We start from the raw sequence: 26,136 nt of genomic DNA, 5'->3' as shown, positions 1-26,136 counted from the left end.
GGCATCTTTCTCACTATCTTTCCATTTCCCCTTATCAAAAAGGGTAAAAATGATCTTTTTAATATGCAGAATCCTACTTATTAATATGTGAATTCTTTTCAAACTCCTGCTCTCCTAGCTGAAAACCCCTTGTTTAGCCTTATGAAGTATTTTTATTTCCAGATAGAGATTGTATTTGTCATTATTTCCCTTCCTTCCTTTCTTGCCTTTTTCTTTCCTTCCTTCCTTCTTTCCTCTCCCATCCTCCTTCCCTCCTTTCTCTCTCCCTTCCTCTTTCTTTCTTTCTTTCTCTTCCTCAGGTTCACATCTCTGCATTCAACCCTTCTGAATTCTTCTGTTTTAATCTCTACTTACTTCCCCAGTTTCCTGCTTGTTATCTAGTCTGAGTCTCTGCTATTCTGGCTACTTTTACCCTTTCCAAATTCTAGATTTAAGGTCCTCTAAGAACTTAGTTAGATTTTATTTTCACTTAATTTCCCATCAATCATTAACACTGCTCCTGAGCATTTACCCTGTATTTTGTATTTTAATAATTGGTCATATCAGAGGAGAGCTAACTGGACTTTCTTGTGCAATTTTGTTGTACATATATTGAGTCCTATTCCATTTCTAGTCTCCTCTCTGGAGTCTACTCACATTTGCTGGGACATTATACATAATCCATTATCCAGAAAATGGAAATATAATACTAAGTGGCTTACTATAGCCCCCATTCCTTTCATAATGTCATAAAAATTTATAACACTTAAAAGCCAGTGATCCCCAAGGTCATTTATCCTCAAAAAAGAACAAGTTTAGGGCTTCCCTAGTGGCGCAGTGGTTGAGAGTCCGCCTGCTGATGCAGGGGACACGGGTTCGTGCCCCGGTCCGGGAAGATCCCACATGCTGCGGAGCGGCTGGGCCTGTGAGTCATGGCTGTTGAGCCTGTGCGTCCAGAGCCTGTGCTCTGCAACAGGAGAGGCCACAACAGTGAGAGGCCCGCGTACCGCAAAAAAAAAAACAAAAAAAAAACAAACAAAAAAACAAGTTTATTCTTACGGAGCAGAATCTATATCAGATGTAGTTCTCACATTATAAGAAATGTGCCTTTAATGCACAACATCAGGGCAGCCTGTAAGTGCCTAGCATCCATTCAGTGTCCTGATGGTGCAAAGCTAATTAGACGGAGGCAGGTGGGCTCTTACCATTCAGAGGTAAGGACCGGTATCTCAGAAATTCACTTCAGCCTCCATATCAGATGTGGCTTCACAGAGAGATAATGATCCCCTTCAAACAATAGGAAATAACTGAGAAAAGTCATTATGTCACTGTTAAAAAATGTACGTGATAATCCTGCCCTAGCAGTTACCTAATCTGAGTTTTATTTCCAAAGGCTCCTGAGCGGGAAGGCTTATGCGCACATACCTACCTCATGAAGTAATTGCTTTCCATGGCCATCAGATAGTGGTAGCGGAATTTGAGCAACTGCAGAGTGAGGGGTGAGGTAACAGGAATGAGGTAGCAGCTAAAGAAGTTCTAAAACTACACCCAGTTACACAGAGCTCTTTCTAACACCAGTTGAAGATAAGGCAAGGTCCTCATCCGGCAGATGAGCACTTTCTGAACACCAGCTGGCCTGAGGTGACTTCTCCAGAGCCATCTGCCTCCAAAGAGGCCCTCACCTGGGCTCCAGGCCGCTTCCTGGGGGAGCCCCAGGCTACGGGCGATACTGATCCCTGCCGACAGCCACCTCTCCAGACAGCGTCCTTCGGGAGACACCAGTTGTCCAGGTATTAGGTTTAGCCTCTCAGCCCTGGGCAACTGTGCGACTAACCTTTCCTGGTGACCTTCTTTCAAGCCTTCTGCTCCCCGTCAGGTCCTGTGAGTTAGCAGTTCTCCTACATTCCTGATGAAAAGAAGCACAGCGCACAGGCTTTTCAGATCACCGAAAATTGGTCCTTCCACATCCTCCCAATAAAATATTAGGCAGCCATTTGAAATGATGATGCAGTTACATCTACTGACCAAAAAAAGTCCATGCTAGATTATTAAATTTTCACTTTAATAATAAAGATTAAAAAACATTAATCTGACAAGTTTTTAAAAAATAAATGTTTATGTGAATATATTTTTTAAAGGGGTTAAAATGTCTGTTAGGGCTTAACATCAAAATATGAACTGTGCAGAGAAAGACAAATATTAAAAGATATCACGTATAAATGGAATCTAAAAAATAATAAAAATGAATTTATTTGTAAAAGAGAGACTCACAGACATAGAAAACAAACATATGACTACCAAAAAGGAAAGGGGTGGGGAGGGATAAATTAGGAGTATGGGATTAACAGATACACACTACTATATATAAAATAGATAAACAACAAGGACCTACTATATAGCACAGGGAACTATATTCAGTATCTTGTAATAATCTACAATGGAAAAGAATCTGAAAAAATATATATATATATATAACTGAATCAATTTGTTGTACACCCGAAACTAACACAATACTGTAAATCAACTATCCTTCAGTTTTTTTTAAAAAATGAACTGTGGCCAACTCTGAAGAGTGGAAATTACAGATTATTTTTTTCTTTTTGCTCACCCCTGTTTTCTAATTCTTTGGTGAATGTGCACTATATGTGTGATTTAAAAAAAAAAAATAAGTTAAGAGAAGGAAATTCAGCCTGTAAATACATGGGGGAATTTTTTGTTCCGTTTTTTATATTGGGGACTTAGGAGACAGCAGTTGTTGAACTGGGCCTGGTTGGGGGGTTGGGGGCAAAGGATTACGGTGCCTGACTCTGGGAGAAATCTCCACTGGCCACAAGGATTCCTTGAGCGCTCTGTGCCCCATAAAGGAACAGAAGAGCCTTATAAAGAAAATTGAGGCCTTGGAGAACCACTGATTAAACACAGAAGAACCACAGGAGGCTTGAAGGGGGAAGTCCAAGTAACATGGCTTTAAAGATTTGCTTAAAGGAAGTAAAAGTACCCCTTAAATAAAATATTGATTTTGAAACTGTATTACTATGACCTTTTCTTGATGATCAAAAGTAGATAGAATTTTATTCATCACCATCATGATTTTATTTTTATATTTTTACCACCTCTACCTAATATGAAACATCTGCTGCCCTTGAACTAGCTTCCAATTCTCCCTACCACCCTCTGTGTATCCAGTCCCACCCCTCAGCTATGATGCCATTTTTAACTATATTCTTTCAGTTGGTCTCTCTGTGCTTCATGTCATTTGTACCACTTGTTTGGTTTCAATAATATAAAAGCTTTATGTGGTAAATTAAAATTTAATGTGTGTATAGCTTCACCTCTTAAGAAGATTTAAGTTCACTACCAGAGATCCTGCTAGTTGTCCCCCAAATACATTCTTTCCCTCTTCCAGAGTAATAGAGCCCCTGATTTTACCTGGGGCACATAGCAACCCAAAACAAAGCCCACATATCCTAGCCTCCTTGCCCTAGAATTGACAATGTGACTAAGTTCTGGCCAGTGTGACATAAGTAAAAGGGCTGTGTGAAATTTACAGGAAGGGCCTTTAAAGAGAGGGAGCGTGCTCTTCTTTTCTCCTTTTTCTTGGAAATGTTGATGTGATGGCTGGAGCTCAAGCAGTGAGTTGGGACCCTGAAGTAAAGCTCAGATGCCAAGGAATACAGAGCAATAAGACACAAGTAAACTGGGCCCTGATATTATGAACCTTCCTTAAACAGCCGGGACTGCTTTTCTCTAGATTTATTTTATGTAAGAAATAAACTTCTGTCTGGTTTAAGCCACTGTTGTTTTGGGGTTTCTGTCACTCACTGATGAACCAAATCCTAACTGATAAAAACAGTGACTGTATTTTCATTCATTCTGTAAACATTTCCTGAGCACCTACTGTGTGTCAGGCACTGAACATCCTGGCTCTGGAAATACAGCAGTGACCAAAGCAGGCAGAGTCCCTCTCCTGTCCTCCCCTCATGGAGCCTACATTCTAGCTCAGCCTCCACACAGCAAGGCATCTAGTAGGTGCTGAAATATTTGGTGAACAAGTCAACAAAGAGCCCTCCTGTTTATCTTTTGGTTTAAAACAGATTTTGTGTTGATGTCTGAGGATAGTTGCACAGATAATGCTCAAGAAAAAAATCACAGCTGTTTTTTAAAAGAAATAAAATTACTTAACGAACCTTTTCTGTTGCCATACCTACCCCCCCAAATTAGGTAAACACATTAACAAAGCCTATGGTTGCCTTTTAAATTATAGTAAACGAGGATGATGCCACAATGATAGCTCAAAATAACGCACTGTGGTGCTACACATACCCCTCTATGCCTCCATAATGGGGATTTGTATAAGACTGGTGTGAGAATTAAATGAGAATAACTCAGAAACAGTTATTAAATATTAGCTATATTCAGTTGACAATAAATATTAACAGCTTTAAAAATAGTCATAATTTTAAATTCAGTAAATCCATTTCTGGGATTCTATCCTAAGAAAATAATCCTAAGTATGAGGGGAAATTTTATGAAAAAAATGCTCTCCCAGAGTCATTTATAATAGGCACAAACCAGAGATTCAGTGACCTTACCCTGCCACCCTGACTCGCATCCAATGGTGAGCTGAGGCCGAGCACTCTGGCCCAGGCCGAGAGCTATAAACCCTGGACTGTCTGGGAAGATGCAGACGGGGTTGGGAAGAAGCAGAGAAGAACGCAGAACTTGAGTCCAACTTCCTGGCAAGGCAGACTTACAAGAAAGAAGAGTTCAAAAGATCAAGTCCATCAGGGTAGAGCAGAGGGAGAAAGCCAAAATGAGGCTTGACCCCTGAGATCAGGCTCCTTGAGGGAACATTCTAGAATGTGGATCTTGGAGAGATGCCCTGAGATCGGGAGGGGAACGGGAGGAAGAACCCTCCACAGAGCATCTCAGGCGCAGTTGGTGGGTGGGCCAGGAAACGCTGGGTCCTGAATAGGAACAAAATATATTTCCATCATGAGTGGAAGGGCTAAATAAATTATTGAATACCAGAATAAGATATTATGTAACCATTACCAAATCTGATTAGAAAGACTGTAGTAATCAGAGAAAAATGCTCAACTATTGCTAAGTATATACGTTTATGTACGTATAGTATATATCATGTATATGTATATATTTATATACATATATTAAAAATATATCTAAGTACTATATGTATATGAAACTATATATATATACTTACACATATATATTCATGGTATGTACTTATATATAAGTATATATGTATATGTGTATATACATATGTATATATGTATATGATAGCAGCTATGGCATATGCATAGGAAAAATATTTGGAGGAACCATATCAAAATGCTAATAATTGAGTAGGAAGGTAATGATGATTTGCCTTTTTTCTCTATTTGTTAAATTTTATTTAATGTGCAGGTTTTAAACTTTTATGTTTAAAAACTTGGATGTGAGGACAAAAAGAAAATTAGGCACATTTATCTAAATGTTATAGTGCTACTCTTCCAGAAATTTGTTTCTTAAGAATAAAATATGTGTGTCTTAGGCAGCAAGCCATATTTTCAGCCTCCTAAATCCTTTCCTCTAAATATCAACTGATGAGATTCCAGAGAAAGAATGTTCCTTCCTTGAACTACTTTTGGCTCTTTGGGAATAATTGTAACTCTTTCCTGACATGGGATATCATTTAGGGGACAAAACTCAAAAACCTTGTTTATGGAATACACTCTAATGGTCAGCAATTACCTGGGTCCTTTCCAAAGGTTCTCACTTGTTCCCAAGGTAAACCTTACACACGCATCATATAAAGCAATACAAAAGAAAGGGAAATGCTACAAATATAAGTACTATTATATTTCTCCCATTATATATTTTCTCATTTTTATTAGGAACTTCTTGATGGAATGGGAGTCATTTTAGTTCCTCAATTCACCAGAGCACAAGTTGATCTTTGGTTTTGGAAATTCTAGAGCTATGATCAGAATCAATTAATATATATGCCAAATTGACCACATGGTTATCAACACCAACTATCAGGCCAGCCAAAGACCTCCCATGAATTCTCTGAATCCAATCAATTCAGGCAAATATTTAGAATAACATCCTTAGTAATCAAAGACTGATTTTGAATTTAATTAAAAAATATTTTTTTAAGTTCCTCTAAACAGTTGGGGAAATATGAATGTGAACTAGATATTAGATAAGATGAAAATGCATTTACTGTACATGGAAAGGTGGAGATCCTTGACTTTAAAAATCAAGTGGCAAAATAGCAAGTAAGGTATAATCTCATTATAGGGACAAAAATATATATAAGCATAATTAGAAGGGGATCCAAAAGGATATACAATGATGGGTTGGCAGGAATCATCTCTGGATAATAAAAATAGTGTTTTATATTCTTATTTTTTGCTTCTTTGTATTTTTTATTTTTTAGGCCATGCCGCACAGCATGTGGAATCTTAGTTCCCAGACCAAGGATCCATCCCTCGCCCCCTGCATTGGGAGCGCAGAGTGGACTGGACTGCCAGGGAAGTTCCCTTATTTGTATTTAAAATTTTTTCTATAATACACATACACTGTGTTTGTAATAATAAAAGAATATTTTCAATTTAAAAAAAGCTCCCTTCTGTTTTAAAAAATAGACCTCTGCATTTCCTGGTTCTGGCTACGTACAATATTCAGAATAAAATGTCAGACCCATAGAAAGCCAGAAATGTGGGAAGCATCCTCTTAAGTAAAGAACATAGGGCTTCCCTGGTGGCACAGTGGTTGAGAGTCCGCCTGCCGATGCAGGGGACACGGGTTCGTGCCCCGGTCCGGGAAGACCCCACATGCCGTGGAGCGACTGGGCCCGTGAGCCATGGCCGCTGAGCCTGTGCGTCCGGAGCCTGTGCTCCGCAATGGGAGAGGCCACAACAGTGAGAGGCCCGCGTACCGCAAAAACAAAACAAAACAAAACATAATTTTAAAAAGAAAATCTCATGGGAAAAAGTTGCTTTTGCAAGATTACCTGCCCAAGTTTGCCAGTTCAAAGCTTTAACACGTTTTGCATAATTTTTTGATAAATAAATAGGTTTTAGGGTTATTTACCAAAACCAGGTTCATACTCTGATCATTTTGATGTTACCCATCATTAGTCACACTTTCCCAACAAAATTCTCCAGGCTGCACCTCTACATCCTAGTATCTGTGTATAGCATTCCCTTTAAAATATAACAGCTAGATGAACTAGTGATAAGTTAAGACTTTTTTTTATATTTTGGTAACCTTGAAATATTCATCTGTTATAGTTAAAAATAAAGGTAAATTATTCATTGACCACTTCAGCTGTAATGATTCCAAAGCAGCTGTTATTTATCTGGGCAATGGTCCTCAAATTAAAATAATTCTCTGAATCAGCTCTGGGCTTCATGCTGCTACTCCTTATATTTCACAGATAGGTTGTAGCAGCTCCAAAAAACCACTGTGGGCCAAAGAGTAAACAACCATTTTCAAAAGTGTAATTATATACTGTATTTATATTATAGTCAGAGATATGATGATCAGGTAAATAATTAAAAGTGACAGGTCTGAAACTAAACAAAATGACTCTCAAGGAAACAAAAGGCACTTTTATACTACATTTCAAGCAGTATACCTATGTATAGAGAATGTTATCCTTTTTTCTTAGCCCCAAAAGAAAGAATCAAAGAAATAATTATATAGCTCCCCTCTATCCTCCAAATTAAAGGTCTACACCTAGAAAAAATTAAAATAAAATTGACTGTACCAATCCTAAATACCCCTTCTTGCACATTGATAAAGGATTTCCTTGCTTTTAATGACTCTTACTGTTTTATGAGATTTAAAAACCAGAACACAGAAAGCCTTGTGTGTTTTTCAGAGTTGGGTGGGGAATTTTGGGGAAGCACATGATTGGCTTTTCCTTCAGGACTCTGCTGCATCTTTGAATTCTATCCATATAAAAAATAAATGGGTCAGTGGATTCTGGATCTGCCATGGCAGCCTATTCCTCCTACTAATTACAGCTAAAAACTCTGACAAAAATATGCGGAGAAAAAACTACCTGAGGACTGTGAAAGTAAACAAAAGCAGATGGATTTGGGGGGATGGGTGTGTTTTCCATTTTTTTCTTTTCTCATGCATCTTTATCCTAAGAACAGATCCCAGTTTCAAAGCAGTGCGTGCCATAGGCAGGTAAACTTCCAATAGAAAACATGTCTTTCTAGACAGAGGAACAAGGAAATGATCACTCTGTGGGGTGGAGTGAGTGGGAGAAATCCCAGAGGGGAAAAAACTAGAGAAAGGGGTCCCCTAATTCTGTGTATGAATCCTTATTTCAATCTAACATCTGAGCCAAGCATGCAAGGTACAGACTCAAACCAACACAGCAAAGGCGTTGAGAGTTTAAATGAGATATGAACCACCTACCTAAGTGTCAGACTAACCCCTGAACTATGCAGGTACAGGACAGACCCAAAGCAGTACAACAAAGGCTTATATGATTGAACTCAGAGTTAAACCACTGCCCACAAAGGTGAGAAGAACTTAGGGTCAGAGCCTAACCGGATTGATAGCCTGCTAAAGCAAAAACATCAACATTCTCCTGAGGATTATGAAAGGACTCAGAACATATGCAGTATTACATTGATATGTTCAGGATACAATCTGAAATTACCTGACAACCAAAGAAACAGGAAAATGTGACCCGTTCTCAAGGGAAAAACAATCAACAGATGCCAACCTCAAGAGGACCTACATGTTGGACTTCCCTGGTGGTGCAGTGGTTGAGAGTCTGCCTGCTAATGCAGGGGACACGGGTTCGAGCCCTGGTCCAGGAAGATCCCACATGCCGCAGAGCAACTAAGCCCGTGCACCACAACTACTGAGCCTGCGCTCTACAGCCTGCGAGCCACAACTACTGAGCCTGAGTGCCACAACTACTGAAGCCCACGAGCCACAACTACTGAAGCCCATGCTCCTAGAGCCCATGCTCCACAACAAGAGAAGCCACTGCAATGAGAAGCTCGCGCACTGCAACGAAGAGTAGCTCCCACTCGCCACAACTAGAGAAAGCCTGTGCACAGCAACGAAGACCCAATACAGCCAATAAATAAATAAATAAATAAATAAATTTATTAAAAAAGAAGAATAGAATCCAGAAATATATATATATTTCAATTTTTTTCTTTTCTTTTTACAAAGGTGCCAATTCAGAAGTGAAAGTCATTTCAGTGAATAGTGCTAGACCAAATGAATATCTGTTTGGAAAAATTGAACATCTGTCCTTACTTTTCATCATACCCCAAAATTAACTCAAAATAGGTCATTGACCTACATGTAAACCTAAAACCGTAATACTTCTAGAAGAAAGCATAGGAGAAGATCTCTGCAATCTTGGATTAGGCAAAGGTTTCTTAGATGGGACACCAAAATCACAAACTGTAAATGAAAAAATAGAAAACTGGACTTGATCAAAATAAAAAATGCTTGTTCTTCATAAGGCACCATTAAGAAAGTGAAAAGGCAAGCTACAGACTAGGAGAAAATACTCACAATATATACCAGAGGACTTTTACATGAATTAAAAAAAAAACAAAAAACTCTTACAACGTAATAATAAGAAGCCCAACAACCCATGGACAAACTATGTGAACAGATACTTCACCAAAGAAGATAGACAGATGGCCAATAAGCACATGAAAAGATGTTCAACATCATTAGTCATCAAGGAAATTCAAATTAAAACCACAACAGGATACCATTATACATCCATTAAATTGGCTAAAACTAAAAAGACCGAGCATGCCAAATGATAGGGAGGATATGGAGCAACCAAAACTCTCATACGTTACTTGTAAAAATGTAAAATAGTACAACCCGTTTGGAATATATCTTTGCAGTTAAACATACGCCTACCATAAGACCAACGTATTCCATTTACCCAAGGGAAACAAAGACATCTGTCCACACAAAGACCTGTGCGTGAACGTTCTTCACTGTTTTATTTGTAATAGCCCCAAACTGGAAATAACCCAAATGTCCATCAACAAGTAAATGGGATAAACAAATCATTATTTATCTGTACAGAAGAATACAACTCAGCAATAAAAAAGGAATGGGGCTTCCCTGGTGGCGCAGTGGTTGAGAGTCCGCCTGCCGATGCAGGGGAAACGGGTTCGTGCCCCGGTCTGGGAAGATCCCACATGCCGCGGAGCGGCTGGGCCCGTGAGCCATGGCCGCTGGGCCTGTGCGTCCGGAGCCTGTGCGTCCGGAGCCTGTGCTCCGCAACGGGAGAGGCCACAACAGTGAGAGGCCCACATACCACAAAAAAAAAAAAAAAAAAAAAAGGAATGAACTATTGAGACATGAAGCAACATAGACAAACCTAAAAATCATTATGCAGAATGAAAAATTCAGGCAAAAAAGAGTACACACTGTTTACTTCCATTTATATAGAATTCTATAAAATACATAGTAATCTATAGTGACAGAAAGCAGATCAGTGGTTTTCTGGGGAAAGGGGTGGAGGCAGAGATGGAGTATAAAGATCTCAAGGAAAGTTTTGAGAATGATGGAAATGTTCGTTATTATTGATTGTGGTGATTACACAGGTATATAAGTATATCAAAACTGATCCAATTGTGAAGTTCAAGTATGTGCATTTTATCATACTTCAGTTGTACCTCAATAATATTGTACCAAAAATAAGAGGGGGAAAGGAGAATCCAACTTACTGGCAAAGGCAATGGGTAGTGCTATGGTTTCTGTTTCCAGCCTTTTAATGGATAGACAACCTAATCATTTCACTGTAAAACACTTGGAAATGATGGGTAAGCTATTAACAAACATCCTCGTTAAGTGTATATTGACTTCACTAGAAATGAACCCAAGTTTGGTCTACCTTTTTGGAGAGTAGAGGGAGAAGTTTCTGGTCCCTAAAGCAAGGCACACAAGGACAAGGACTTGGCTCTCCGAGGGTAGGATTTGGGACTGAGACTTCCCCATATTCCTACAGGCACAGAAGCACTATACCCTCAGTGAATGGTTGATCCAAGAAAAAAAAAATCCACTTCTTGGCCCAGGATGAAATTAAGGAAGCTCTTCCACCTTGGGAAAGGTCTCCTCTGAGAACATGTAACTTCCATGTGGATTTAGGATTTGAATTTATACTACCTCTGTAGTCAGGTAACCTCAAAGCAGAGAAATGAACTTAAAAGTGGTCCAGCCTGGAAATGTCCGTGAGGCATCTGACAGAAAAAAAGACAAAGCTCCTTGTTATGGTAAAAGCCTTAATCAAGCCTCACAGGATTCCCACGATAATACCCCACTGAAGTGGCCTCACAATACAAAATAACAAAATACATGAGAAAAACTAGAAAGGCAATATGTGTGCAAAAGTATAGCACTCAGGTAACACTTTTGTTGCTAAATATTAGAATTTTTCTAAGCAGAGCAAAAAAGTAGCCCCATAAAATCTGGTGCCTTTTTCCTCTGGTGCCTATTTTCCAAGGACCTACTTGGAACCCCATTACAAAGAGAGAATTATATTCACAAAATGAAGGAAGCAAGTTACAGAATGATACATATAAACTGAGACTTGGTTTTGAAGAAAAAATATAAAGGTTATATATTTGTGCATATAACAGAGTATGGAAATATATACACCAACGTTACTGAAGAGTAGAATTTGAGGAGGATTGACAGAGAAGAGTGTAAACACCTGTGTATATATCTGATATCTTTTTCTTTTCTGACAGAGTATTTGTAATTTATTTAAATAAAGGAAAATATTTTAAAGAGCCATTTTGTTTGAAACAACAATAGCAGGTATTTTGTCATTGAAAATAATGGACAAAACCCAATTTTCCAAGTGCAGTACAACTGCTAGCTACAGGGAAGTCAAGCAATAGACAGAGGTGGACAAACCCGAAGTTCTTTGAAAAATCCTGTTTTTCATACTTCTCTTCCTTTGGCATTCTGTCACCTAACATGTAATTATTCAGAAGCTGTTTTTCAGGAAGCGTCCCCTTCTGAGAATAATGCTTATTGAGAACAAGTTGGACATGATTCAAGAACTGACTGCAGGTCCCAGTTGCCTTACACAATAAACTTTATAACTTGCCGCCAGAGATTGGATCACACCATTAGAAAACATGGAGAGATCATCCCCTTGTTTGTGCCTGGCTTAGATTTAATCAGGTAACCAAAGAAATTCTAGTCAAAGAAGAATGACTGCATATAAAAACATATGAATACGAAAAGACTAGCAACTCTACATTTTCAAAAATTGTCTGAGATGTCTTGTTAAAAAAAAGATGTCTTGTTGAAAAAAAAGTCTTATCTTTAAAAGATAAAGATGATACGGTTTTATAGAAGAAATAATTTGCTATAGTTTCAAAGTTAAAAGCCTTCTTAGAGATAAGAGGGATATAAAATATAGGAAAAGAGATCATTTCCAAGGCAGAATAAAAAAATGGATAGTTAAGGGATTTTTGTTGCATTGCAGTTTAGCATGTAAAAAAATCATTTTAATGGAGTACATCTCATAATAAATATATGAATTATGAGACTGAGCTGATTCCAGAGTATCCTTTTAATGAAATGTATCCTCCCACTGGCCAAATTTGGGACATGTTGAGCATCAAAAAGAACAATAACCGTAAGTGATTGTAAAGAATCAAATGAATAAAAATCCACGAATCCATCATGATATTTTAAAAAGAGAAAGGGAAAAAAAAAACAAGGAAAGCTCTTTTTTGTAGAATGTCAGCTAGTAAAAGAAGAAAAGATACTTAGAAAACCATTTTGCATCCCCAAGGCAATAACTGATTCAGGCAAGGATCAGCAAAGTAAACTAAAACCAGTAAGTGGAAGGTTATGAAGAACAGGATATCCACACACACTACCAAAGAGTCACCCACAAACACTAACCATTTGCAAAGAGGAAAAACAAAACCTTTATAGTGGAGAAAATTCTGCTCACCTACCTGACTCTTAAGGGATCACTCTTAAATTCAGTAATAGTAGGGCAACCTGATATTCTGTTTCTTGATGTGAAGCAATAAAATACACAAGATCACTAGTGAAACCTTCTTGCCAAGAAGGTTTAACCTGAATCCAATCAAGCCTTCACAGTTTACAGGAAATAGAGGGACTAGATGTTAGAAGACAACATAAAGAAGCAACCAAATTCAGAATGTGGGCCCTTCTACAAGACAACTGCTCTGACTTTAAAAACCCAATGTCATTTGAAAAAAATATGGAGAGGCTATTCCAGACTTAAAAGACTAGGGATCTATAACCAAATGCAACGTATAACATTGACTGAATCCTGGTTGGGAGGAGCAGGGAAGCTGCTACTAAAAAATTCTTGAAACAAATTGGGAAATTTGAATAGAGATTAAATTTTTGATAATAAGAATTATTGTCAATTTTCCTTAAGTGTGATCATGGTGTTGTGATTATATAGGAGAATCTCCTTGTTCTTCGGAAATACATAAATTTTTAGAGATGAAATATCATGATGACTGAAATTTACTTTAAAATAATGTAGTAGGGCTTCCCTGGTGGCGCAGTGGTTGAGAGTCCGCCTGCCGATGCAGGGGACATGGGTTCGTGCCCCGGTCCGGGAAGATCCCACATGCCGCAGAGCGGCTGGGCCCGTGAGCCATGGCTGCTGAGCCTGCGCGTCCGGAGCCTGTGCTCCGCAACGGGAGAGGCCACAACAGTGAGAGGCCCGCGTACCGCAAAAAAAAAAAAAAAAAAAAAAAAAATGCACCTTAAATTTTAAAGAAGCACCTTAACCATTCTAAAGAAGTAGCTTGCTTTTCCTCATTTGTTTATTCACCATCCATTCCAATACTCCTAAAATCTGCCTTGATTATTATTGCAAATAATATTCTAATGCTAGAATAGGCCTAATATAAATCCCACAATAATCAGCACAAGATTTATAGGTGTAAACATCTGGTTTTATACCCAAATAACAAACTTAACAGCAGTAAAACAAATCGTTTATTACAGCATATAATGCGTTATATTAAATTTACACAAAGATATATAAAAACACATACTGTTTATATCATACAGTCATTTAACATCAACAGGAATATCAAAACAAATACTACTCATGCACAAAACATGCATATACTGATATAAAAAAAGGAATTTTACACAATACTGTTTACCAAAAAAAAAATTTTTTTTTTTTTAAAAAGCCCTTCCAAACAGGGTCAGTGGTCCAATCTGGACTGGATTGCACTAATACGTTTGGGCTAATGCTTAGGTGGCACAGTGCTCCGGGAGCAGTTCTGAGCTTGGAGTCGTACCCAAGGGTTATTTCACTAGGAGTGAATTTCTCTGTACCCGATGACCAAAATGTTATCCCAAAGGCAAGACTCCAAGGGAGGAATGGTTGGATCTGCTGCAAATTACGGAGGAGGAGAAAGGCATCAATGTTGGGTAAATGGCCCTAGAAGGGGTTACTGTAACCAGGGCCTAGGCACCAAGTGCGGCAAAGGTTTTAGTGAATCCTTTTAAGGTATCACCAGCCTCCCTATCCAGGTCACCTCTCTGGATGTAGGGTCTGGTCTTCAAGTTCTGGGTCCAGTAAACCAAAGAGTTCTGAGGAGAATACAGAATGGGGATACATCCAAGAAAAGAAGAGTATATAAAAAACTACAGAAAACCATGACTGCCCCTTGTATCTACCTCACACAATTGTATGTGATACCCCCAACAGGAAAACCCTCATGGAGACGCTGCCCTAAAGAACCAAAGAAGCAAATGTATGTCCTAAAATTCCATCCACCTGACCTCCAGATCAAAAGGTCTCATCCCATTAACACTTGAACATCAAAACCTGTGCCTTCACAGATGCTCACAAAACGTCAAATAAAAACCATCTGATACCACAAAAGTCACTATCACCACCATTAGAAACTCAATATTCACTTCTAACCAACAAAGACATTCTTTACCTTCCACTAAAGGCACTAGTGTCCATACTTGACGAAGATGAGACATAATTCACCTCGGTTTTATCTAAACCAAAGGAAAGCATTTCATGGGATTATTACACACAAAACACTAAGACGCCGCCGTTTCTTCGGGAACTAGAAAAACCCCACTTTCTACACCAAGGACGTTACTCAAACGGTCGTCATCAGTTTCAAAGAGCCAGACCGAAAGCGCAGGATTTTCTTCTTGAGGTTGTGTGAAGCCTTAATTTTGACGAAGGTTTTGGTGGGGTTGTGGCGAAGGTCCGGGGCCGGGACCGGCTGCAGAGGGAGAGTCTGGACAAACTGGGACCAAATCAAGCCTCCGCTCTCCTCGGAGTCGCTGGTGCTGGTGCTGTCGCCCACGAACTCGCCCTCGCTCACGCTGGACTCGCTGTCGCCGAAGCAGTTCGTGGTGTAGTTGCTGCGCTCGTCCTCGCTGGTGTCCAGCACGGTGGAGTGGAACAGGGACTCGCACTCGGCCGAGTACTCGGAGTCGCTGGCCGCGTAGGCGTAGGGGCTGGCGTAGGGCAGTGGCCCGGCCGCGAACAGCCCCGCGGGCTCCCGGCGGCCCCGCCGCGCGCGTCGCAGGGCCTCCTCGTAGGACACCTCGGCGGCCGACCTCCACCGCCGCGAGTCCGTGCGCTTGTGCTTGGGCTTGGCCACCACCGCCTCCCGGCCGTGGCCGTGGCCATGCCCGCGGCTCCCGGCCCGGTGGCCCGCCCCCAGCGGCCGGCTGGGCGGTCCGGCGTCGGGCTGGCCACCCCCGCCCCGCCGACCCTTGGCCGGGGCTCTCCGGAGTTTCTTATTTGTATCCGCGTCATCGGGGAACCGACACTTCTTGCCGGCCGCCCGGCCTTTCTCCCTCACGGCGGGCAGCGCGCTCTCCGGCCCGTGGACGGCCGGGGCCCGGGGCTTCAGGGTGGAGCCCCTCGGGGCGGCCGCAGGCCGCGTACCCCGGGGCGGCCTGACGCTGGGCGGCTGCGCCAGGACCAGCGGCGCCTTCCCCAGAGGCCCTTCCTCCAGGCTCTGAGAAGAAGAGCCCTCGCTTCTGAAATCCAAGGCAGGCCGCTCTTCCACCGGGAAAGCGGGAGACAGCAGAGCCGAAGCGGCGGGAGGGGGCGCCGCCGTAGGGAGAGCCGGCGGGCTGTTTTTCTGTGGCACCTTTTTCAGTGGCTGGACCACCTTGTTCTCTTTCAGCGAGGCGGGGACCCTCCCAGGGCTGTCTTTTGGGGAGGCAGCTGGGATCTGCCCGCTTTCCTTAGGAGACTCCCCCGCCCCAGCAGGGGGACATCTAGCAAGTTCCTGGGAGGCTGGCTTGGCATTTTTGGGCAGATGCTTACCTGGAAGTTCAGTGGCAGCGCCTGGGGAGATGCCCTCAGGCGCGGGCAACCTCTTGCTTTCCAGTGGTTCTGGCTTTGATTCTTTTGACCACTGTTTCAGTGGGGACAACGTCCCATTGTCCAAAGAGGGGATCCCGCCAGAGGGCAGAGGCACCTGTTTAGAATTCTTAAGGTTCCCACCATTGCCCTGTGAGACGGCCGCAGTCACTCTGACACAAACGCTCCCATTCCTCAGAAGCCCCTTGGTGGGGTCAGCGTTCACACTGGTTCTCGGCTTGTTGGTCCTTACAGGGTGCGTTTTTTTCTGGACCAGGCTCAGAATGTAACCATCCATTTTCTTACTCGATGAAGGATGGGGAGCAGACCACAAACTGCTTGGAGAGGGTAAGGAAGTGTCCGTCTTGACGGCATCCAGCTCAGATCCAACACAAATGTCGTTGGCATGGCTACCGAGCCTCTCGTCTTCCCTCAGGGGATTGCCGGTCAGGCAGAGGAGAAACATTGGGCTCTGCACGGCCACAGCATGAAGCGGACTGGGGTAGCGATACACATCATTCCCGTTTTTAGACACCAGATCACACTGGTACTTGGGATTCACATCTGCAATGACACCAAGGGAATTAGACTGTGATGTGGAGGGGGAATGGCCAACTGCCCCTGAGGCCTGGTCTTCACAGTGGCCTTCTTTATATTCCAACCATCCTATGAGATCTGAAAAACATTTAAAGGTACACTCTGAAGAAATGAATTGGTCAGCACCATCTCGACTCTGGCCAGTTTCTGCGAAGACAAATTCATGGCTAGAGGGAGAATGCCAAAGAATCAACAAATATTCCACAAGCTATTCTACTATTTCACATACAGTTCACACTACTGGGTGACGGAAAAAATAATTAACAAAGGAATTTTTAACAAGCTATAACTGTGAAGGAAAAATATTCAGCCATTAAAAATGCTTTCAGGGGCTTCCCCAGTGGCACAGTGGTTGAGAATCCACCTGCCAATGAAGGGGACACGGGTTCGATCCCTGGTCCGGGAAGATCTCACATGCCGCGGAGCAGCTAAGCTCGTGTGCCACAACTACTGAGCCTGTGCTCCAGAGCCCGTGAGCCACAGCTACTGAGCCAGCGTGCTGCAACTACTGAAGCCTGCGCGCCTAGAGCCCATGCTCCACAATGAGGGAAGCCACTGCAATGAGAAGCCCACACACCACAACGAAGAGTAGCCCCTGCTCGCCACAACTAGAGAAAGCCCGCGTGCAGCAACGAAGACCCAACACAGCCAAAAAAAAAAAAAAAAAAAAATGCTTTCAGGGCTTCCCTGGTGGTGCAGTGGTTGAGAGTGCACCTGCCGATGCAGGGGACACGGGTTCGTGCCCCGGTCCGGGAAGATCCCACATGCCGCGGAGCGGCTGGGCCCGTGAGCCATGGCCGCTGAGCCTGTGCTCCGCAGCAGGACAGGCCACAACAGTGAGAGGCCCGCATACCGCAAAAAAAAAAAAAAAAAAAAATGCATTCAAACTATTGAATAATATGGGGAAAACACCTTAAAGCGGAGAGAAAATCATAATAACAGACTATTGATTACAGTTTTATTAAGACTGGATATATTCAAAGAAAAAAGTCTGAAATGAAGCACGCCAAGATGCTAATAGAGCACTAGCATCTCAATGTGGTGGGAAAGCAAGTAATGTTTCCTTTATTTTCTATTTTCTAAATTTTCAGTAAATACGTACTGCATTATTACTGGAAAAATAAATGTTTTTTTGAGTCGTTCTTTCTCTAGGCCACTCTCCCTTCTGTGTTCTATTCCTGGTTTCCCTTTAAAATACTTCAGATAAACTATACTCTCTATGTGCTTTCTCCTCATTTTTAATTTTTTTTTTAGACCTAATTATTAATGACATGTGTTCTAGTATAACTGTCAATTGAAAGGTCAGGGTAGCTAATCAAATTTCAATAGACACTAATTAAATTTAAATAATAATCACCCTATGTTTTCAATAGTGACACTAAAAAATAAAGTACAATATTTTAGGAGGGAATTCTTGATGATGTTTTAAAAGACTGAGTAGTAGTATTAATGAATAAATTTCCCACATCTCAAAAATGTAGATGCCAAAATACAATGACATCAAGCTTTCTTGCTTAATTAAATGATTTTGCTCTCGTCTTGGCATACATTATAAATATCAAATCCCCTGAACGACCTTCAGTTAGAGAAAATCAAAGTTTTTGTCACTATTTAATTTGTTGTCCATTATAATTATATTTATTCACTCAAATATTGAAAACCCACTACATGCTAGGTTCTATGTTAATTGTTAATTTAAGGGAAAGCTCCATGAATTCCAATGATAATTAGCAGTTGGGTGGGGGCAGGGAAGGGGGGGAATACAGTCTAGACCCAGAAATGATATGATTCATTTGTAAACAAAAGATTATTGTAAAATAAAAGTGCCATGTCCCCAATCCCACCTCCACTGCCAATAAATAGTTTGTTGTAAGAAGGGGAAACCTCTCTAGCTAATATCCTTGCCCATCCCTCCTCACTACCCCAAGGCCTATCCTTGTCTTACTTTAAGCCATATTTACCTACACATCTTTCATCTCTTTTTCCTCCATAAAGTTAAGGAACAAGACAGGCATCCCAGCCGGCAAGGGCCAGCCCAACTGTCTCAATTATGTGAAGATGTGGCATTTGGGATAGCAGGAGTCTGTCTTTAAGGAAAACCTATACCAAAGTACCTTTAATAGGTTTATAAAATTTCCCTCTGAAGCCAGATCTGCAGAGTGAAAGGGAGCAATTACCAATGAACTTGAGGCCCAGATACTCTAGATAACACAGATTTGTGCTCCGCCAAACATTTGCTGCTAACAACACACACTGTACAAAGACATCAGCCAATTAGCAGCCTCAGTTGTTTAGTGTTATGTTTGCATTGCCTGGACCTCAGAAATTCAACTTTTTACCCAAGTGGACAACACATACAAACCAAGGGTGCAGTGACTTGTGCCAGGACCCACAGCTCCTCTAACTTCCATATTTTCTCTGATCTTCTGAGGAATCGTACTAAAGCAGAACTAAGGAAGGTGTCCCGAGTTTCAGCAACAACTCTGCCATTCAGCAAGTGAGAAGCCTCTGACAAAGGCATATAAAACCAAATTCCTCCTCTGTTCATCGAGAAGGTTGAACACAACAATTTCTGGATTCCCTCGGTGTGGTGGAAAAACATGGACCTGGCAGATAGTCCTAAGCTTGAACCCTGCCTCTGTCACTTACTCTCTATATAACCTTAAGCAACTTACCTAACCTAACCTCAGCAGGCCCCATTTTTCTGATACATAAAATGAAGCTAACAACACTTGTGCCCTGCAGAACTGTCGGGAGGATTCAAAGCACATAAACGTATGCAGAGCACACAGCAGTGTGTGACACATAGTGGAAATGCAGAAACTCTTCCTGTATCAACAATGGCATGATTCTCTCTAGAGGTCACTGCAAGAATAGCCCAAAATGGGCAACATGGTCTAGGGGATCTCACCCTATCCACCTGCTAAAAGAAGAGAGCTGCCATCATGCAAGGCATTCTGGAGAACAAGGAGGGGCCACTGCTACCAGAAGTGCCAAGCAGCTCTTAGCCAGGCTGACAGATATATTTAACTTAATGTAAGCTTTAGCTTTAAATGATTAACAGAAGAAGAAAACAGATCCAAAGTAATTTTGAAAAGAAAATGCAAACAACTGGACAGCAAAAGCTCAAAAAACAGAGCTCAAGAACTATAATATTGGGACAGGATTTCTAAAAATAAGTTATCTTGCTATCATCAGAATATAAAGCCAGGTGATACCCAAAGAGGACTGGAATTGTGGTGATCTTGATTCTAGATGCAACTATGGCACTAAATGCAGAAAGCTGATGAAATTCTCTGAGCCTTTGTTTTTCATCAGTAGAAGCTAGACAACCTTTAAAGACCTTTGACCCCTTCCAATTAAAAATGTCTATCAATTGTAAAAAGTCTTACCTGCAGATTTGGGGCAACCATCTGAGATAGTCAAGGTTGCCTCCAAGGGGCTGCAGAAACAGGTGCTGGAATGACAACTGGATAAACACTCACTAAAGACGGAGTTCGAGGAATTGGAAAGGGATCCCGAAGCCCCATCACTCAGTTCATAAAACCCTACAAATAAAAAACACCATTTGGGATTAAGATCATACCAAGCAATAACACACATTTGTGCCTAAAAGGAAATGGGGCAATCATGTAGAAAAGGTAGGAAAGGGAGAATATGAGAGGGAGGGGCACCAATTTTGGTTCACGAGATTTAGTGTCCTGACTTGATGGTTTCATTTCCAGCAATCTTTGGAAAAAGGCAAAAAGCTCATAACTATGGGTATGTTTCAAAGCTAAGAGTACCCTCACTCTCAAACTGACCTACACCCCACCTTTAAAGATGGGCAAGGAAAGAGACTTAGATCTGTCAAACTTCAACTTTTTCACGGACATTTCAGAAAGAATAACTTGAAGAGAAAAACAAATCTATTTAAGTAGCCAAATGGTTTAAAAGAAAAAAAGAACAAACTTTTGAAGTGGTCTCAGGAAGCTGAAGTGTGACTAATTTTCTAGCCCAGTTCTGACTTTCTCAAGTTTCAAAGGAGGAGCACTCTTCCAGAAATCTGAATAGAAGCTTTTATTTTTAAACTCAGGAGACTTCAGTCAGATCAATCTCATTATTATAAAATTTTGTTGTCTAACAAACTTATCTGCAAAACAGAAACAGCCTCACAGACATAGAGAACAGACTTGTGGTTGCCAAGGGGGAGGGGAGTGGGGGAGGGATGGATTGGGAATTTGGGATTAGCAAATGCTAATTATACAGAGAATGGATAAACAATAAGGTCCTACTGGGAACTATAGCACAGGGAACTATATTCAATATCCTGTGATAAACCATAATGGAAAAGAATATGAAAAAGAATGTATATATACATATAACTGAATCACTTTGCTGTACAGTAGAAATTAACACGACATTGTAAATCAACTATCCTTCAACAAAACAAATTTTTTTAAAAAATTTGTTTTCTGATTTTGTTTCCCTCTTATGCAACGGAATGGCAGACTTCTCTTGTTTTGTTTTATTCTCTCCGCACTGGAAACGAACTCCACTGCCATTTGCAGGTCTGGGAATGCTAAGCACAGGGGGCCAAAGCAGAACTCATGACCGCAGAATTCCTTCTTGTGCTCCCACACTCACCTGAGCTGGGGCGGCTGTCTGTCTCCAGGTGCTCCTCAGATGTCTTTTCCACATCCAGTCTCAGGTCACTTATCTGCTTGTCGAGTTCCTGCAACTGGTTCAACAAACCAGCATCTCTTCTCCTCAAACAATTCTGATTAGGAAGAAAGGGAGAAAGGAAAAACAAACAAATTTTGGTGACAGAGAACCAGAAAGTCTGGCTCTAAGTATTCAAATTACCATCTGAAGAGTTCCCTACATCTTCCAAAACCAAAATTTTTACTGGATGACCTGAAATAAAGAAAAACTTCAAGAATATGTCCTACATTGAATTCCACTTTCTCACATTTTGTGGTGATATAGTTTCTTCATAAAAACAAGACTTGCTTTTAGTTTCAACTAATATATATATATATATATATATATAAACTTACTTTTTATAGGTAGTATGAGAAAAACCCACTGAGATTTTTCAAAAACCCTCTGTGTACAGCCAGTTTTTTACAGAACAGTACTTCACTGTAGACTCTTTAATTTGTCAGAGTATAACAGATTTCCTACAATACACTATAATCTTACTTAGGTGAGATTTTCTGGCCAAATGTCCTGCAGAGTTTTGTTTTCTATTAGTTGCTTTGTGGGGTTTAATCAGTCTTAGGGTCTTTGAAAGTGAGAAACTAATACTAATAGCCAGTGCCAAGTATAATGTGAGCTGGCAGAATCCAAAACCCTCAAGGGAAGGTCCATCAAGATTTGAACTCAGCTCGGGTTTCCAAAGGTGACAGACCGTAGTGCTAACTCACACCGCCACCTAGTGCTTCCTATTGCTGGGGAAGCAAAAAAACAAAACTCAAAAGGCATCTGGTTCAAATCACAAATGCCAAGTCTACAAATGAAAACAGTACCACAAACACTGAGTGGACGGGAATTCTCCTGACATGCTGCCTTGCTCCCCTCCAGGGGTCAACAGGAATGCGCCACTCACAGTTGTGAGATTCAGGAAGACAAGAAGGTGCTATTGTATAAGACAATGCACACAATGTCAATGACAGGCATAACCAGCAAGAATTGGCTCAAATCAGCGTCTGCTACTAAAAAACACAGCAAAATGCCAAAACAGAGGTATTGCACAAACCACCATACACATATTGTACATCCTTACAAAACAGATGCTTATGAATCTACCCCTCCTGTCTGTTCTTTGACTTAAAACGCTTGGAGACATAACATGCTTGTTTGTTAGAATGAGTTCAGAAAAAAATGAACCAAACAAGTCAAATCACTTTGATGCTCAAAAAAGAGACAAATTATCTGAAAAGAGATAATACAAGAAAACACTTTACAAATAACCACACAGCATCACTGTTGGTAATCGTAGTAGGGACATTATCTAGCGTGCGTCTAGTTTCAGATAGTATCACATGGTCAGATAAGGATTTTTTTTTTCTCCTGTTTTCAAAACTACATTTTTGAGGTCACCGAAACAAAGCTGCCGCCATTACTCTGAGGCTGGGTCAAAAGCTGTTCATCAATACATTAAGCGCCGAAGTTCTTTTTCTTCCCCATTAATGAAGACGGCAGAGAATGTCTGAGACGCTGACACAAATCCAATGATAAATGCTCCCTGAGGGCAGGTTTTTCTCTTCGCCCACCTCCACCTCAAGTCACAGCGAGCAGTACATATAAAATATGAGGGGAGGGGGCACTTTCTCCAGCCAAATTTCCATCATTTGCATCGGTTTTAGCCGCCTTATACAAAAGGGCTTCTATCTTAAATTAAGCAGCAGCCCCGGCAAAAGCTGGCAGGCTGGGGAAAGCCTTGGGAGGGGCAGGTTCCCCGCGGCCGCTTCCGAGTAACCGTAAAATTCGGCATTGGACAGTCAACCGCGCCACAAGCCCCCTCCTCGGCTTTTGTCCCCTCTCGGCGGGAGGACATGAAGCCAAGAAGCTCCCCAAAGAAATGCTATTTTAAATGAGGCTTTGCAAACCTTCGGGGAGAGGGCACGCTTTCGTCTAACTGGAGAGTTTGAAGGTAACAACCAGGAGACTCCAAGAATTCCAAAGGCAAAGCAGGAGGAGAGAGCGGCCACCCCCGCCCGGCCGTCCGCGCGGGGTTGCCAGCCCCTTACCTGACACAAAGCGGGCACACGCCGGGATCGCGTGGGCGTCGGCAGCCCACGCGCCGCGGGCGCCCTCGGGAACCCAGGTCAGGGGGGGCACCTGGCGGGGGTCCCGGGAAGCCAAAGGATTTCCCCAGTCAGGGGCACCCCAGCGCCCACCGCAGGCCACCTGCCCGACCCCCGGCCCGTCTGCAGGGACAGCCGTGCCCCACCTCCGGGCACGACCTACCAATTGCTTCCTCAGCAGCAAGATGTTCTCCTCCAAGAACTTCTCCTCCAGGCGGCTGCGCTGCGCCGCCTCCCCCGGCAGCTCCCCGGCGCGGGCTGCAGCTGCCCCCGCGCCCCCAGAGCTGCGCAGGGCGCCCCGGACCAGCAGCTCCTGGCGCTGGCGCAGGTACTCCAGCTCCGCCAGCCCGGCCAGCGTGGCCTCCTGCCGCTCGCGGGTGCGCTGCCGCTCCGTGTCCGCCTCGCCCTTCTCCCGCCAGCGCCCCTCGGGCTCCGCCGTGCGCTGCTCGCCCCGGACCGGCGCCGGCGGCTCCAGCTCCCTCGCCGTCCCGGCCGGACTCGGTTTCATGGCCCCCAACCCTACAGCGCGCACCCGTCCCCGCAGCCGGGCCGCCCGGGCGGAGGAGCGGGCGCTAGGGCTGCGGCCACGGACTCATGCCTCCCGGCGGCCGGGGCGCGGCGGCAGGGGCGGAGACCCGGAGCGCTCGGAACCCGCGCGCGCGGCCGCTGCCTGCGGCCGTCCGGGACCGGGCGGCGCCGTCCGCTGTCGCCACGCGTCCCTCGCCGCGGCCCCGCAGCTGATAACGCCCTGCCCGGCGCTACGTCACGCGCGGCGGCCCGGCGAACCCCCGCCCGGCGCCCGCCTCCCCGCGCCGGCCCCTCGGCTGCGAGGCCCGCTCCCCCCCGGCTTCCCCCTCTAGTGTCAGGGGCGCCGCTCGCGCTCGGCGCCGGCCTCCTCCTCGCCCGGCCCTCCCCGCTCCTCCCTCTCTCCTCCCCCGCTCTTCCCGCGGGCCTCCTCGCCCCCTTTTCTGGTTTACAGCACCCAGTTTTTGCCTCGCTCCTTATTGGTTCTTTTCCCTCGCACAAAGCAAGGGGCGAGCACCTCGAGCCCCAGCATCCTGTTACAGTCGGCCTCGCAGGCAGGGTCCGCGAAGGGACGCTGCAGTTGGGCTCCCCAGAGAACTTTCTGAAACTAGACCGAGTTGAAGCACACAACGTTAACCCTTTCCCCACCCGTCCACTGTTCGTACCCACTCAGGCTGATTTAGGTTTCTTTCACCTTACCCAGCAAGGTACTGCGAATGTATTCAAAGACCATTTCTTGGGTTTGGCTTTTTGGACTCCAAGTTGTAAAGGCAGGCACTACAAGGCACAGTGCAACGTTGTCCTAAAACAGTTTCACTCTTAGTTTTGTTGCTGTTGTTTTAATCTTTTCACGGAAGGCATTTATCAATAAAATTAGGCAGGAGGATGTCGCTCTATAGCAAGCGATTGCATCAGTTCTTTTGCAAGCGCCGGGTTGAGTCCGCGCGCCTGCGCCCTTTGATTTTTGTTTGAGTTTTTTTATTGTTGTTATTTAGTCTGCGAGCACAAGAACTCTGACTCTGAAACCAGACTGCCTGAATCTGAATCCCCTTTCCAGCCAAGACTAGCTGTGCAGGCAAGTAACTTCACCTCTCTGTGCCTCCGTTTCCCCAACGGCAAAATGGAGCTAACAGAAGGAGTCTGTTGTTAAGAATTATAATAATATACAGTATATAATATATATGGGAGTAGGGGTGTTTACAACGTGGCAGGCACATAGATAGTAAAGGTTATATGAGTTGTATCTTTTTTTTTCCTCCAGAGGGACTAATAAACTTTTCCCCTGCAGTAGCATTTGTGGTATGGTCATCTCTGCTTGGGACACTGGTCACAGGGAATTTCAGTGGGATAGGGGTCTGGAAATGCCAGTAGCTGGCTTGCCTAGGGAAAAGTACCATATCTCTTTTAAACAGCAGTACATCCAAGAGCCTCAGAAATCGAACCCAGCAAGTCGCAATTTGCTGAAGTTCAGGCAAAGTGTTGTGTGAAGGAGTGCATCCTATATCATTATTTCAGACTCTTACACCTTTACCCAGCTGCTTAGCCCTGCTAAGAATTCTCCATTTCTCCCCTCTGCCTAGTCCAACCTTCTTCCCTCCAAGATCAGTTCAGTTCTCTCCTCTGAACTCCTGTTAACTGCATGAATATTTGATTCTTACCAAATGCTATTTGTATGGTTATTTATATAGGTACGTACACTTACATCTATGTACGTAGGTGTTTATGTGTATCCCTTCTCTCCAATTATATTATTAAAGTTCCCTGAAGGCAGTGATTGATTTAATATCCTCTTAGTATTACTATACTCAGGACAATGCCTTTGCAAGCATTCAAGAAACTGCAGGTTGGTTGTAA

General features: G+C 42.9%; 1 protein-coding gene across 2 annotated transcripts; it reads right to left on the bottom strand.

The window, feature by feature from the left end:
- Window positions 1-15,143: 15,143 nt before the first annotated feature.
- Window positions 15,144-24,265, bottom strand: DACT1 (dishevelled binding antagonist of beta catenin 1; the record flags this gene model as incomplete). Of its 2 annotated transcripts, none has more annotated exons than XM_079700575.1 (4): window positions 15,144-17,044; window positions 20,359-20,514; window positions 21,593-21,725; window positions 23,921-24,265. In XM_079700575.1, 4 exons carry the CDS (start codon window positions 24,263-24,265, stop codon window positions 15,144-15,146), a joined length of 2,535 nt encoding a protein of 844 aa, XP_079556701.1. The 2 variants fall into 2 exon arrangements, with proteins under 2 accessions (XP_079556701.1, XP_079556702.1); XM_079700576.1 differs by having other exon boundaries at window positions 15,144-16,933.
- Window positions 24,266-26,136: the final 1,871 nt, after the last annotated feature.

This window comes from Hyperoodon ampullatus (assembly GCF_949752795.1).
Source record: "Hyperoodon ampullatus genome assembly, chromosome: 3".
Lineage (NCBI taxonomy): Eukaryota > Metazoa > Chordata > Mammalia > Artiodactyla > Ziphiidae > Hyperoodon > Hyperoodon ampullatus.
The sequence above is the reverse complement of the archived record's forward strand: the minus strand, read 5'-3'. Positions and strand labels throughout refer to the sequence as shown.